We start from the raw sequence: 16,441 nt of genomic DNA, 5'->3' as shown, positions 1-16,441 counted from the left end.
TTTAGGTTCAAATGTGAAACAGTCAAGACAATCCATGAGAGGCAAAACAAAGCTTTTATATCATGAGACTATAGAGATGAGCAAGAAAAACATGTCAACGGGCATTCCCATTGCTATCTGTCATCTCCTTCATAGAATAAAACAGCCATGCAATATTCTCTTTGATTTGTCAGCACAATTTTTTGATTGAGGCAACAGTATATCCATTTATGTTAGGAGGATGAGGCATAACTGATGGCTCGTGTGCCCTTGAACCAATTCGCAAATGTTTTTTTTTGTGTGTGTGTGTGTGTGTCTTTACCCATAGCATTGCTGTTAATGAGAAAGACTCCAAATGACTTTCCACTCTCATCTTCCAGACAGAGGAAGAAGGGATAGTGTCCATAGAGGTTATGTGTTTCCTGCAGGGAAGGTAGGAAGACAAAGGGATGAGAGGATATAGGGAACAGGTGTGAGGTGCTGGAGGGACGTGGGAGACTTATTGAAGCTGAGGAAGTGACTTCTGTGTGTGTTGGGAGCACATGTAAACATCACACACACACACACACACACACACACACACACACACACACACACACACACACACACACACACACACACACACACACACCCTAGGTAGACTTGTCATGTGTAAGCATTTGAGTACACAATATGTCAGGGACAACTGTAACCAAAAAACAACATTGTTACGGGGTTAACATGTATAGATGCAGATATGCTATATTTATCATTGTGTGTGTGTGTGTGTGTGTGTGTGTGTGTGTGCGCGCACGCGCGCCTTACCCCATTAGGGAAACCATCTCTGGTGAAGATGGGCCAAGTTTTCCAGTTTGTGTCATGGCGATAATGTCTGTGCACATGCTCTCCCAGGCCATATATATTATGGGATGGAAGCTTAGCAGACAGCTGTAGGTACTGGTCTGCAAACACCAGTGGAGCCATTGTAGTGTTAAACCTGAATGTGTGTTGTTTTTTTTTTTTTTTGTTTTTTTTTTTAAGAACAGGAGACAAAAACAATGGGTCACAATTGGGCAGTGAGAAGACAGACTGAAATGAGAAAGAGAGCGAAGGGATGTGGCAGAGAGAGAACAAGTGAGACACAAAATGTTAGAGACAAAGAAGTAAGAAAGAAAGTGAGAGTGAGATGCAGTGAAAAGAGAGTAGTAATGAGAAGAGGACATGTTGAGGAGTTGAGTTGTATAAAGAAAAAAACTTGGAAGACAGACCATCCCATCAAGCTCTAATAAGCCCTCTGGGTAGCATTTCTCTTCAAAATAAGACATACTGTACACTGTTAGTTGAAATACTGAGATTGCTCTAGGTGTATACAGCTGCCAAAACAGAGCTATGCAGACAAAATATAGTAAGTAAAGGTTGTAAATGCATTAAATACACATTTTTATTGAATAGTCATGACAACACAGGAACACCAAAAACGACTAAAATAAAGACTAATTGCATTCGTTTTTAATCATATGATGATGATAGTTGTGTCTTGTCACAGTCAATCAGGGTCAAAAGGATGACCAGGAGAGGCTACATTTGTGTTCAGTGAATGAGTCTTTTCACGAGTAGCTTTTATTATGAGAACCGAATGCCCATACAACAGCCAGAAAGATCAAAGAACAGAATGATTATTAGTATCATTACTCCGCGGTGTTGTAGTACTCAAGACCGTTCTTGGTCTCAAGATTTTATTTCAAGACCACAACTGCAGGGATATCACTAAATTGCCTGTGTATGGTCTGATCTATGTGTTAACATCATTACAGGGATTGGATGTAAAACTTCCAGCTTCAAATGCAACCAATAACTTGACTCATTTCTAGTTTGAAATGTGTTACTGTTAATCCCCGTTCCCCGCCCCCCTTAACACGGACTCCCAAAGTGAATGCAGGTGACAGGAGAAGAAGCTCTGGCTGTCTGGGAGATGTCAGCCAAATCCTTGGTAATAACATTTTATTTATTATATTTAACAAAAAAAAATTATTTGCAAAACATCTAAAAGAAAACACACAGCAGTGTGTAAATTCTGCAATGTAACACTAACTGATGGCTGGGACCACCTATGATTTTTATCTGCATAAGGAAGCATAAAGAAAGGTAAGCTAAGTGAGATGCTAGCGAAGCTAGCTAGCTAAAGTTATCAATCTGCCTCTGTTCCAAAACTGGATGGAATGGAAGCATAGCAGACAGCTGTAGGTACTGGTCTGCAAACACAAGTGGAGCTATTGTAGTGTTAAACCTGAATGTGTGTTGTTTTTTTTGTTTTTTATAAGAACAGGAAACAAAAACAATGGGTCACCATTGGGAAGTGAGAAGACAGACTGAAATGAGAGTGAAGGGATGTGGCAAAAAGAGAGAGAACAAGTGAGGCACAAAATGTTAGAGACTACTCCACTCCAATATCAATACAATTTTATCTGGAGAAAATTATACCATAATAAACATTTAATGATGACTTGGTTGGTAAAGTAAGTAGATAAACCTTGTTATCACTCTGCTTTATGGACTTATTAGTGGCTATGTGCTGCTCATGTGCAATTATGAAATCTTATAAAATAGTTATAAAAACATTAAGTGGTGCATTTGATATTGTTCTTGATAAGCAGTTAAAAATGTTGCAATAGGTTAAATATGACGCAAGAAGATGCATTGTATTTTATTGCACAGAGCTTTTAAACAATAGCTGTTTCCAGTATTTAGCCATCTTCCAGTTTGAAGCTTTATATTAGTGATTTTGTCCCAGCCTTGGTGCTGCACCGGTGCATTCTCTAAAACCACTAAAATATTGCTTTACCTGACTTGTTAGCAGGATTAATGCTAATCCATAACTTTTCTAACTAATCCAGGTTGTCCACGTAGGTAACAACCTAATTTCAAATTACATGTGAGCAAAAAATGTATCTGTGAGCAATACGTGAGTTAATAAAAAAGTTTTTTACCTAACCTAACATTTAAATCCACCATGTTACTGCTTAATTTGATGCCAACTCGCAAAGTCGTGTGACAAAAGTTTTGCCGAATTTCTGAGTTGTTGTAGAGGGGCGTTCATGTAAATTTTCCCAGTCGAGACCAGTTTTTTTCAATTATTCTGACCCCACATGAATGCAGAATTAATATGGGTTTTTGTATTCTTGGGACTGACAGAGACAATTGCACTGACGTCAAAAGTAAAGTGAATTCCTAGGCAGTGCACTATGGGACAAGTACAATACAGAGAAGAAAATGTCACCTTTTGGAGTCAATGAAGTATAATCTTAACAAAAACAAAATCTCTAGAAACCCCAAAGCCTGAACTATGACCAGTGAGTAAACCAAGTCAAGGCAATGTAATTTATATAGCCCATTATCACACATTTGCCTCCATTTTGATAATGATGATTCACATGTGGCTCTCTAACAACAGGGTTATGAATGGAAAACAAAGTTGCAAATTGAATACTAAATAGCTGCTAATCTTCAGAGCAATCTCACTCCCTCTGGTTGAAGGTCATGTGCAGTGTTGAGAAAGACAACGCTGCTCAGTGAGGCAAGCCAAAGATTGGCATGGTTATGGTATTTATCCCTGTGCATCACATCCTAGTAGTGATACAAATATGGGTTTTGTGCCCTCACAAGCCCTATTTTTCACAAAGTGCCATATTCTATATACCATCAATGAAAATAATGGTTTAATGCCTTTTGGTGTTTAATAGGAAATCTGTGTGTGTGGGCACACAGCTCTGAGGGGTAATTGATCACTGCAATGTCACCTAGGGCTAACCAAGTAGCCTGGTTCAACATGAACATAATTACTTGTCGCTGTGGGAAACTAACATGTCACATAGCAAGGTGTTATATGTCCAGTGTTTGGAATAACGCAGTTTAAAAGAACGGCGTTAGTTAACGACGTTATTTTTTCAGTAACGGGGTAATCTAACGAATTACTTTTCCCATCGTTACAACGCCGTTAACGTTACTGGACGTTAAATGCGGTGCGTTACTATGCATTGATTGAATAAACTGTGTAATCCGAACGCACCCCTGGCTCACACCTAGTGAGGAGGTGGGTAATAATAACGAGGTAAGCGATTATGATTGGCTAAGGCAGAGTCATGTTTCATGGTAGCCAATCAGAGCCAGTGTTTTTACACACATGCCAGCACGCGCCACACACACACACACACACACACACACACACACACACACACACACACACACACACACACACACACACACAACAGCTAAACAGAGATTCGATGAAGCAGCAGAGATGGCGAGTCAGGAGCAATCCGATGAAAAGTTGGCATTTTCAAGGTGGAGATATAAGCACTACTTCAAATTCATTGTGGTTAAAGGCAAGAACGTGCATGTAATGTGTACATTATGTCCAGGAGCGAAGACTTTGTCGACATCCGTTGTAAACAACTCTAATTTAATGAAGCATCTCACAATGACACACGCATCTACAAAGCTAGTGGCCAAAACCACCGATACCTCCACCACAGAGGATAGCTCGCCGTCCACTAGCAAAGAAGGACTCGGAGCAAAGTCCTCCAAGCAGCAAAAGCTAGATCTTTCTGCCTCACAACAAAAAAACTGCTCAAAAAAATCCAAATTCTTTGACATATAGCAACTTTTTTTTTTTTAACAGTAACACAAATTGTTACTTTCCCTGGTAACGAGTTACTTTTATCATAGAGTAATTCAGTTACTAACACAGTTACTTTTTGGAACAAGTAGTGAGTAACTATAACTAATTACTTTTTTAAAGTAACGTTCCCAACACTGTATATGTCATTATCTGGAAATAATGCATGACAAGAGATTATGTGGCTCACAGACCACTAAAGAGAATTTCTGACATAATTGCATCAAATGAGATGCACATAATTAATGGCAATATATTGACAATTTGCAATTCTATAAGGTGAATGTGAAAAGACTGATAACTGGCAGAGAGAAGCACAAGTCAGCTTGTCTTATAATATTTTTGGGCACTATGGCACTAACCGTATTTTGCCTCCAGAATTACACCCACACAGGCTACTGTAGATACCTTGTAGTATCATCTCTATCAAACTCCAATCAACTTCCAAAATCTCTTTCTACTTTAATGTTCCAACAATCATCCCTCTCTACAGGTGAAGGCATACAGTAGTATATAGCCGACATATACAGTATATGTAGTATATTATAACACAGTAAATTTGCAGTACTTGCCTGGATGCACATTATTTTGTTGAATATAAACAGTATACATACTCTGCTCTCTTTTGTAGTTCCTTCACTGTCCACATGGACAATGTGATTTTGGAGTTCTTATGAGCAACCCTGTCCCTGTCCAACACAATTGCTCAATGAACACACACACACACACACGCACACACACACACACACACACACACACACACACACACACACACACACACACACATCGTAAACACTCACAGGACTTTGTTGTTCTCCTTCCTGCGCACAATAAGGCCAAAGGGGTTTTTTGTCAACTCCAGTGTGTTGCTGATGGGGCTGGAGTGGTCACTGTTGAGGCTGCTGATGTGCTCATGGGGGACTTCAAACCTCTTCCTGTGGGCATCATAGATCTGAGTAGAGAAACAACAAGTGTAAGTGTGGCCTCATATCTCACAGTCACGTTCTGACTTTGTTGTGTACATTGCTATTTTTGTCCTCTTTTGTTCAGTACAGCATTCGTGTTAAACATGCTTTGATACAAAAATACTTTTGAAATGTATTAGACTGGAGTAGATTTATCTCACAATTCCCTCTGTTGCTGTCTAAATGTGTGTGTGTGTGTGTGTGTGTATATATGTGAGTGTGAATTTGTGTGCAGGCAAAAAAGGTGTTTAACAGAGATGGTGTCTGTCAGTGTCTACCTTAAATCGAAGTCGATTGTTGGACTGCATTTCTGCGTGAAGTGACAGCTCTTGTATATCAGCCCCAAATAAAGAAGGAGATGTCATTCTCTTCAGTTGGGCTGTTATTACTGCAAAATCAAACACATGGTAAAATAGGGTTAAGGTTATAATACAGTTTAAAAAATTTCATTTTTACAAATGTATACTTAAAGATGAAATTACATAAAAATAGCACTCAGTGGGTTAGCTTAGCTTAGCACAAAGACTGGAAATGGGAATACAGCTAGCATGGCTCTGTCCGAAGGTAACGCAATTGATCACCTTATAAAGCTCACTAATTAACATGTTTATAACTTGTTTGTTTAACCCATACAAAAACCTAAATGTAAAATAAAAACTAGACATTGTGATTTTACAGGGGATTATGTGCTGCTAGTTGCCTGACAACTTCAACTATTCCTTTAATAAATATGCATTACATCTCTGACCATATATTCTGCATTACTATTCAAGAGGCCTTTAACATTAACGGTCTATTTAATGATCACTTATGATCATTTAATCATAACATGACCAATACAGTATATATTCCCTACAGTGATGAGTGAACTGCAACAATAATCATAATACCATGTTAAAGTTCAGGTGAACTTGGATGGGAATCTCTTCAAAAGCAGATGTATTCCCAGGTTATCCATTTACCAGTATGATCAAAGGGTGCAATATGCTTACATTCCACTGTTGCCTTTGAGTTAAATGTGGGTAATTTGCATAGGAGCCTTGAGTGATGTCCTGGCAGAATTCATGTAAAAATATTTGAAGAGAGCTAAACTTATAAGGATTGCTTTAATTTTTTTTGCAATTGTTAAAGTCCCTGTTGAGTAACATTAAGATAAATGTTATTGTTAATGGTTTTGGATAATGTTCCTCTCAGTCTAAGCATTTGCCATATTTCAATTTAACCACCTTTGTTACACAAAACAAATATTGTTAACAAATAGTTTTTTCTATTAAGAACATGTTCTTATGCTATTCAAACAATGTGACTGGAAATCTTGTTGTTCAGACTTGATATAAAATGTCCAATGTTACTTTTTTTTTTTTCCACAATAAAGGAGTTCACATAAGGCAGTGAAATCAAGCAGAAAATAGAAAAACCTGCATGCTGCAAAGTCAGTCATGTTTTCTGATATGCCATCCATGTCATATTTCACAGAAAAGCATGCCTGAGGCAAAGTCAATGAAAAAGGAAAAACGATGTGATGAAGACAGACGGACAGATTGAAGGAATTAAAAAAAACAAAAACATAATAGAATGCCAAATATTTTCATTGCTCGGAGACCCCATGAGTGGGAGAGCAGGATAGATAGAGAGAGAGAGGGGAAAAAGGGACTTACTGTAAGGATTCGGTAGCTCTACTGATTCCACTGTGTATCCATGGTTGGTTGAGAAGAAACACCAGGGAACATTTCTCTCGTCCAGTGGGCTCCAGCAACATCCACGCTGCTCACATCGCAGCTGTTTGAGTAGTTAATGTCGGTTATCATTTTCATCATCCACATTGCCAATTATGTCATTGCTGCTACTATAAACAATGTTGTTATTATTATCATCATCATTGCCATTCTAAAAATCATTACAACCAGGGTACCCAAAATCATCTTCAACAACACTATCTCAATTGTGACAATGGTAAGAGTAAGAATTGAGTTGTAAGAAAATCAGTCATTATGGAATCCTCAGCTCCTTCTCAACGCCCATTAAGTTGAAGGTCTTTGAGAAAACTTTCTCTATAAACTAGAAGAAATTATAGTGACTTGTACCTTTGAGGCTCCAGCATCAGGGAAACAGTCTACTCTTTCAGCCAAAGAAATGTTGGGACACTGCGGAACGAATACTTCAGTAGTTTCTGCCAAAAGATGAAATGTTTACTTAGAAAAAAAAAATCTAAGTGAAAACCCAGTAATCTTACATAATAAACTACCTAATAGACAGCACACTTATTTATGATTCATACCCATGTAAGCAATGAACCCTAACCAACTGAGAGAGACAACTGAGTCATTTCAGCAAAGCCCTCTACTGATTGTATAGCTATGATAGAAGCAAATATGGAAGTGAGGTGATGTTGTTATTATAGAATAACATCCTTCCTTTGCAGGGTGGATGGATGGGAGAAAGAAAACGTACATTGACACAGGAGACTGCCATTTGTTTTCCATTTCCATTGTTAACTGACCACAACCAGTTGGATATAATTGTAACCATGATGATGAAGTTTCGCTAACCTACTGTTGGAAGAGACCATAACTAATCATGAAATGGATTTTGTTAGTCAGGGATTTTTTACAGTTTTGGAAAGCACTGACAAAGTATGTCGTCCTGCTAATAGGGACAGTCAAAAAATGCTTATATCTGTTGTTCTGAAGAGCAGGTACAATATATTTTGTTGTTTAATTTGGAGGATTTGTTGGACCAGTTATTAGACATTTTGCCATATTCAAAATATAAAGTTAAGTGCCTGATTTTTGGAAGTCTGGCCGAATATATGTTAGTTGCCCCTTGAAGATTACCTATAATATGTAACTAAACGTGGTGTTGATCTTTTAACGGGCTAGCTAGCATTAACAGTGCACAAATACATGGGGAGCATGGCAAAGGTTTAGGACTAATGTTTTTTAGTTGTGTTTAAGTAATACAGGTATGTATCTTTTATGTGTAAATGTGTTCACCTACCATCTTTGATGATTCCAGGTTCTCCGGTGACAAACAGAACTATGAGAACGAGGGCTGCCACGGACATCAATGTGAACATGACAATTAGGGTCACCTCCAAACCTGAGAATCGCCTTCTCCCCATCTAATACACACACAAACACACACATACACGGAGAGTGATTACAGTACAAAGGCCAGTATCATTAACGTCCAAAATGACACCAAGTTTACTGAAGGCAAGGTCTCAAAGGTCTCATAAAACTTCCCTGCTTAATGAGGTCAATTGGCAGGACACACACACACACACACACACACACACACACACACCAAAACTATAGTAAACACGCATAAACTAACCTTGGACTCAGCAGAAGCTTTCTGGAGTTGGAGACAAAACACAAAACTGAAAAAATCAGACAGTAAATGTTACACGGCTAAGCTAATCTGGGGTTGTAGAAAATAGCTTCTAAAGCCTAACTCGTAACATTAATTATATTGTCTCCTCTCCCTGCGTGTTGCATTTAACGTAAGAGTGACACTAAAACTGGCCTTGATAAATGCATATCTTTCCTACTTCTAGAGGGGTTTGTGCTGTGTTAAACTGACTCACCCAGCCGCTGTTTCAGTTTACGTTCTGGAGCCAGGCCTGCTAGCTTTTGGTGTCTTTCTCGTCAAGACGGACAGCACCCTCTAATGTGCTGCCGTCAGGTCTGCACTAGCCCACTCTTCGGTGTTGTCATTCAGGTTTTAAAAGGTGTATTTACAAAAGTTGTATTGTGGGAAAACAAAACGTCTCTTCAATCAAACAGTCTTTCTTTCAGTTTTTCTCCAGCGTGTGCGGCCTATAGCGTCCGTCCACTTGAGGCTCTCCGCCTCTGCTTCCCGAATCAATTCCTCAATAAATCTAAGGTCCCCCACCTGCTGGTCAGGCCGGGTTAAATCAGCATCATCACCCCTCCCCCCCAAATGTGTCACATGTCAGTACTGACCCTATTGGCGCTAACTACATTCGCTGAAAGACCTGTCGTAACAGTAAAAGGAAGACGAGAAAGAGAACAAGAATTACAAGAAACGGGGAGTCTACAAAACTGATAGCCAGGCCAGGCCTAGTCTTTGCAAAGGCCCCCATCATATCACTAACGGAATTAGGCTTCACTCCAACATACTCTTGGAGACAAAAACAAGGTGAATGTCTGTATGTGTGTGGGTATGTGTCTATTTTTGTGAACAAGAGGCTTATAGCCATCCTGTTTAATGTGCTGTGAAGAGCAGGCGAGGGCAAAGAGAGACTGAGAGTCAAACGTGTGCATGCCCCCCTGCACACCATACAGAAGCACCAAAAATCATTTGCAAACATGCAATGCAACACCGAGACACACAAACAAATTCATACAGTACAAACCTTTTTAGCGTCTCTCTTCTTCCATTTAGCTTACACTAAGTGCCTAAAAATAGCTTTCACCCATAACAGCATATCATTTTACTTCTCCCGACTCACAGACATTCTGATACATGCAGATGTACACACATTTAAAAATAAACGGGCACTTTATATCTGCACCGTTGAGGTTCCCATGAGTGAAGGCAGATTAGAATATTATCTGATATTTCATTTGAACTTTTACTTAATACCCTTAGTTCACTGGTTTCTTTGATCATTAAAAGTTAATGTCAGCCCAAGAGGAGGTTTGCCACCTGCAATTATGTTTCAAGACTTAAATAAAAAATGTGGATCAGTGCAGTATACATCTGAATATAAAGTCAGTCAACACATCGGTATTCAAAGCCCTCCATAGACGTTTCTCAGGGCTGCATTGTAATTTAGAGTGGATTATTTACTCTACTGGTAAAGAGCTACACATAACCAACATTATTAATAAACTTGGTCACAGTCTGTCCACAGTAATGTGGATTCAACTGCAAACATCTGCAAGCCACATAAAGTTTAAGTCTGTATCTGTAACAAGAATGATTTTTTTTAACTAAATAGTTTTTATTTATTAATCATATATTGATGCTGTAGTTATTAAAAATAAATCCCACTAGCATCACAGTAGTAATCTATAATCCAACATCATATTAAATAAGTAAATCATGTTGTATCAACAAAATTAATGCTGTAGTGAAATATAAAACAAAGATTAGTTTTTGAGTTGAACAGGTAGACAGCCTGCAGCTGCAGTCTTACCTCGGCTCCCTCCACTGTACGGGGCAAAGTGCTTCTGAGTTCAAGTGGGATAGCATTTTATAACCCACAGGATGTATTGTGGTCATAGGGGCTCACCACTCCTTTACGTGTGTGTGTGTGTGTGTGTGTTTTACAGTCCAAGCATGTAGACCCCCAAAGCCATAAAATGTCAGATAACCATCTACAGTGTAAGAAAACAACTGCAGCCTAAAATCCTCATATCAGCTTGTTACAATCAATCCCGCTATCATGTTTGATTTCCACAGAGCTTATGAGAGTTTGTGTGCATGTGTGCGTGAATAGTTGTAATTTACCCAGAGATATTTGTGTAGTTTTGTCGTTTTATGTAAGCTGTGACTCAGCACGAGTAATCATTACACCACTGTTACCACATCACCACTCATTTACACACACACATGCGCACACACACGCACACATTTAGCAGTATTTAGTTGTTTGGTTGCAGTAGAAATGAGCAACTGAATGTATTTGTATCTGCAATACACAACACAATATTTACTCTTGCCATAATGTCAGTAAGTAGTCTCTGAAAAAGGTGTTAACCTGTTTTCTTAATACATCCATGGTCTGTCTCCTCTGTCCCTGTGATAACAACAGCTAAAGTAACGCTAAGGGGCTTATGTGGCTAAATGAAAATCTAAATCTCACCAGGATTTCCTCCAGATACAACACTTGAAATGACAATTTTAAAATGGCATAATGATGACTTGACGCATGATGACCGTACAGTGCAATGAGCCATTGAATGGGGCATGGAAACTCATTTGCATGCATAAGACTGACATGATGCTTTCCATGCTTTGTGGGGTGAAAACAGATGACTGCACTGTCTGCTGTGACAAAAAATACAATGCCACAATCATCATCATGAAGGAGGTCAGCAGCAATTATGAGCAACACTCATATCCTCTCTGGTCATCACACATGGGAGTTGTTGAGACTTACAGGCAGTTGGCTTTCTGCCTTGAAGCAAATAATTCCACTGTTTACTTTCTCAAACGGAGATTAAATATGCAACCTGCGTTTGTTTGACAGGTGTCTCTTTCTGAACATAATGTCACAAATGTGAAGTTTCCCAGGATTTTAATTCAACGTGCCCAAAAAAAGCAAATATTCTGTGTGGTCCAGCACCACGGGCTCGGAGCAGCCTTCAAAGGCAGAGCTGAGCAAACTTTACACTGTCTGTTGATTTAGTTTGTCAGGCTAAAAAGGACTGCATAGCTGTGGTTTAAATTGTGTACAGTTTCTATGGCCAGACATCCATCCATTCCAATACATTATGTAGTTTGATGATGGCGTCAGTCTATGTCACTCCAATAAACCAAATTGAGAGGGTCAACTGCATGAGCTATTCCCTATCTAGAGACACAATCATCTGCTCTTCCAACACAGCTCTTGATTGCCATGAACTGTACAATCAAAGAAGCCAAGATGAGCTCTGATTGAGTTTGTGTGAGTGGGTCCATGTAGGTGAGACAGTGGTAGTCAATTGACTTTCAAGTGTGACCATTATTTGGCTAAGATGCAGATGCAGCTATGACTTAGGAACGTCTTGTGTGTGTGTGCGTGCATGGAGTTGTAGGCGTTGAAGTCTGTTTCTGATCATTCTGCTCTCCTTTTCTCTCTCCTTACAAATCCAATTCCACTCTGCCACTGCCAATTTCAGGTGCTCTTTCTCTAGAATGCAGCGCCAGCCGATTTCAATGAAACAAACTGAAATTGGCAATTCACTCCCCTGTATCGATCCAGTCACTTTAAGACTAGGCACTCAACATTAAGAGCTGCCAACCAACCAAGATTATATACGTATGTGTGTTCATGCGTGTCTGTTTGTTTGTGTGCATGTGGTTGTGACTGGGAACCTGCACAAGTATCCTTAAGAATCAATAACTGGATTATCTACCTGATATTAGATCTGCATAAACCAACAGTTATTTAGCAGTCCCTCCAGGATTTCGCGATGTCGCGATCACAACAATTCAAGCAAATTCAACCAATCACCGTGAATTTGGTGCGACTCGCAATTTTGACAAATCACCGCAACTTTTATGCAAAATTGACCAATAACCGGAGGTTCCCGCGACTTCAACCAATCCCAGCAGTCCCATGTGCCAGACTTTGCGTCAGTATGTGACTCTGAGGCGTACTCTGAGAGCCACTGACCAAGCGGGAGTGAGAACGGGTTGACGTAACACACGTACATCGCCAAATTCATTTCCTTGTTTCTGATGAAGACGAGACGTGTGTGTGACTCGAACATCTCACATTTACCAACAAAACATACAGCGAAAGACCATGCAAAACATTCAGACCATCCTGCCAACTTGTATACATTTTAACATCAATGTACACTGTAACGTTTTTTCACACTAAAGTCGCTGAAAGCTGCTGCTGTTTCAATCCTGTCGGCTCTCTGCAGCGGGCGGTGCTGCTTCTCAGTTTCCCCCGCGACTGACGCACGCACACAAACACACACACACACACACACACACACACACACACACACACACACACACACACACACACACACACACACACACACACACACGGTGCATGCAGGAAAAACCGGAGATGAAACGTACAGGACGACCTAAATTGGGGACAGCTACGCTTGTTATTGTAAGTGCAATGATAAGTTAAAGTCCAATAAGTAGCTACTTTATCAAACCGTATGAATGTGTGTCCCAGGCCAGGTTAGGAAATTAACTTACAATGTAAAGATCTACAAGCCACTGACAGATATGTTAAAATTTGATTTATTCAATAAATTATTTTTTGTCTTAAATCCACCAGCCATTTTCATAGTATACCAACATTTGCTGCATCCTGAGCCTTTTTGGTAAGGTTACTAGGAAAATTCAGCCCAGAGTAGTTTTATTCTCCCCGAAACAAGTTTCCTTTTTATTTAACAACTTTTTTTTGCAATTTTCCCTGTCTCTCGCAACTTCCTGGAGGGACTGATTTAGGCTACCTTTAGACAGCAGTCACAATTACATTTTTTAAATGTTTCTTTACTGGTATTATTTGAAGTATATATATTTTTTCGGCAGATATGTTGGAACCTAATCATGTGGACAAAAAAGAGAAAACTGTGCAAACGTGGCCTACCCTTAAAGCAGCCATATTATGCTCATTTTCAGGTTCATAATTGTATTTTAAGGTTGTACCAGAATAGGTTTACATGGTTTAATTTTCAAAAAACACCATATTTGTGTTGTACTGCAGTGCTCTCTCTCACTGCTGCAGATCCTCTTTTCAGCTGGTCTCTGTTTTAGCTACAGAGTGAGACCTTGTTTCTTCTTCTTCTTCTTCTGTACTATCTTTGATTGCACTGCACATGCCCAGTAGATCAGATGTAGATCATGTCAGCTAGCTAGCTCCATAGACAGTAAAAGAAAGGCTGTTTCTACAATTTTGGTCAGTTACAAGGCAGGATTAGCTGGGAGACTTCTAAATGAGGGCGCACATGTAAGTAGTTCTTTTGTAGATTATGGTGAACTTGTGTGTGTTGTAGCAGTGCTTTGCTATTGAGAACGAGGTAGCATGCTAGCATTAGCATGCTAGCGTTAGCCATAGCGTTAGCATGTTAACGCTACGAGCTAATGGTTGCGGTTAGCCTGCTCGTTTCGGCTTGTGACGTCACAAGCCGTGCCGATTTTGAACAGCTCACCCAGAGACTGAAGGCAGGACACATTCAGAAACTGTATCTCTAAACAGCATGGATGGATTTTTTTCAAAGTTTGTATGTGTGTGGAAGCACCAGAGACACAACATAACACCCCAAATCCCAGAAAAAGTGATTTTTTCATAATATGGGCACTTTAAAAGGAAAGGCCTACTTGCAGAGACACAGCCTTGCCAATCCAATAGGTGTCAAAAAACTCCAGACAAAGTCTCACCTAAGTGTTACCTTTAGGTCTGATTTCAGATCCTGTTTATGTATGCTTAATATGCTACGTTAATTGTGTTGTCCCACATTGTTAGGACGTGTTAGTTATATGCTACTATAGATAAGGTTAATAAACTCTCTTTTCGTCAGATCAGAACTCCGGCGACACACACCCATTGGAAGTTAGAATCGCATGTTCATTTTATATTGCCTTGTGTGCTTCTTTATCTCTCTCCCTTTTACTATCTCTATACAGATACACACACACACACACACACACACACACACACACACACACATACACACACACACACACACACACACACACACACACACACGCACGTTCTCTCTCTCTCTCTCTCTCTCTCCACCTTTCTCTCTTTCACATACCACACGCTTGCTTTTTTTTGTAGGTGAATAATAGAATGTTTATTGATTGAAGAATTAGTGATTATTAATCTGTATTTATCGGTAAGTTATTGGTAAGTAAATGTGAGATAGCCAATTAATATCTGCACCCCTTTTTGAGACTGTATCCACAGTTCAGTTATTGTTCCCTGAGTTCATGGTGGTCCCCCATTTATTATTTATTCCATTTGATGAAGTTTTTCATTTTCAAATCTTTATTAATATTGATTACATGTCTTTGATAATTACTAATAACTGAACTTGCGCCTCCTAAACACTAACAATTGTTTGACTTTGGAAACATTTTATCATCTACATTCCCATTTTGTTGTCTCAAAGCACAATAAAACACTCTCAAGGTCTCAATATAATAAATGTGTTTTATAATGATTTTTATCTGGCCTTGGCTCTGTGTATCTTTACACTAAATGATTCTCTCCAGTTATAAATGCCAGATCTATTAATAATTGACGATATGAAGGTATAGCAAATGTTCACTCAGCTAGACTACTAGTCTAATGCTTGAGAAAGGAGACATTTCCATGATGCATTTATTTTTTTGTCATGTGTTCAGTCATGTCACTTCCAGCTTCTATATTTACATTCATCCAAACAAACCTCTTCATATATTATGATACAATAATCACCTTGCTGTTGTCGGAATTGATGTATAAGGGCACACTTTGTAATATGTTTTTAACAAATTAGTTATTCTTACCCTTGAAGTGATAAATAAATGTGCATGAATCACCAATTTTTTCTCCCTCAAACTAATACTGTGTTTGGATTCTGTAAAAGGGATCCAGACGCAGATGCTAAGCAGATGACAACTTAAATAGGCAAGGGAGGCAGGCAGGTGAACTGAGGAGTCACGGTGGGAAGCGGGCAGGCAGGCGAGAGGTTCCCAAAACAAAAAGGAGAGCTGGAGTGCAGCGTGTTCCTGAACACGATTCAGAGCAGGTAGACAGCGACTCAGACACCGGTGGAAGACTAGAGCAAGGTAGAGACAAAAAAATGGTAGCCACAAGTCAAAAAACACTTGGCAAATCGTTCACATGGACCTGGCCGTTGCGTTGGTTACCACTGAAGGTGAACAATTTGAACGTGAGCGTAGGCTGCGATAAAATCTCACGTCTGGTCTGAACTCGTGTACGCAAGTTTTCGAGTCAGTGTGGACTTGCGGTGCAGCATATAAAAAGTTTATCAGGAGCAGGAGAAGTCATCAGTTGATCACTTATCAGCAATGGCAGATCTGGCTCTTTTAAAAGACGTCTATTCGCCGGTACAACAGTGCACACGGGCCACGGTGGAGCGCTCCATCGGATTGATTAAGGGCAGATGGCTCATGATCTTGCATC

General features: G+C 39.5%; 1 protein-coding gene and 1 long non-coding RNA gene across 3 annotated transcripts in view; one reads left to right on the top strand and one right to left on the bottom strand.

Moving 5' to 3' along the window:
* Positions 1 to 10,821, bottom strand: part of si (sucrase-isomaltase (alpha-glucosidase)) — an 83,014-nt gene extending 72,193 nt beyond the window's left edge. The window contains exons 1-9 of one of the 2 annotated variants that reach the window (XM_031293323.1): positions 10,766 to 10,821; positions 8,935 to 8,955; positions 8,596 to 8,719; positions 7,683 to 7,768; positions 7,257 to 7,377; positions 5,877 to 5,986; positions 5,434 to 5,585; positions 784 to 955; positions 302 to 401 (exon numbers count right to left, since the gene is read on the bottom strand). In XM_031293323.1, the coding sequence (XP_031149183.1) occupies positions 302 to 401; positions 784 to 955; positions 5,434 to 5,585; positions 5,877 to 5,986; positions 7,257 to 7,377; positions 7,683 to 7,768; positions 8,596 to 8,719 (865 nt within the window). In that variant the 5' untranslated portion in view covers positions 8,935 to 8,955; positions 10,766 to 10,821. Of the gene's footprint in view, positions 1 to 301; positions 402 to 783; positions 956 to 5,433; positions 5,586 to 5,876; positions 5,987 to 7,256; positions 7,378 to 7,682; positions 7,769 to 8,595; positions 8,720 to 8,934; positions 8,956 to 9,979; positions 9,999 to 10,765 lie in introns of those variants that run through there. The other variant, XM_036001437.1, reaches the window with a different exon arrangement.
* Positions 199 to 14,807, top strand: LOC116045593. Its single transcript, XR_004103963.1, has 3 exons — positions 199 to 211; positions 2,718 to 2,807; positions 14,797 to 14,807. It is a non-coding gene; the product is annotated as an uncharacterized LOC116045593 (long non-coding RNA).
* The last annotated feature ends 1,634 nt before the right edge of the window (positions 14,808 to 16,441 follow it).

Source organism: Sander lucioperca, chromosome 5 (genome assembly GCF_008315115.2).
Source record: "Sander lucioperca isolate FBNREF2018 chromosome 5, SLUC_FBN_1.2, whole genome shotgun sequence".
Lineage (NCBI taxonomy): Eukaryota > Metazoa > Chordata > Actinopteri > Perciformes > Percidae > Sander > Sander lucioperca.
The sequence above is the reverse complement of the archived record's forward strand: the minus strand, read 5'-3'. Positions and strand labels throughout refer to the sequence as shown.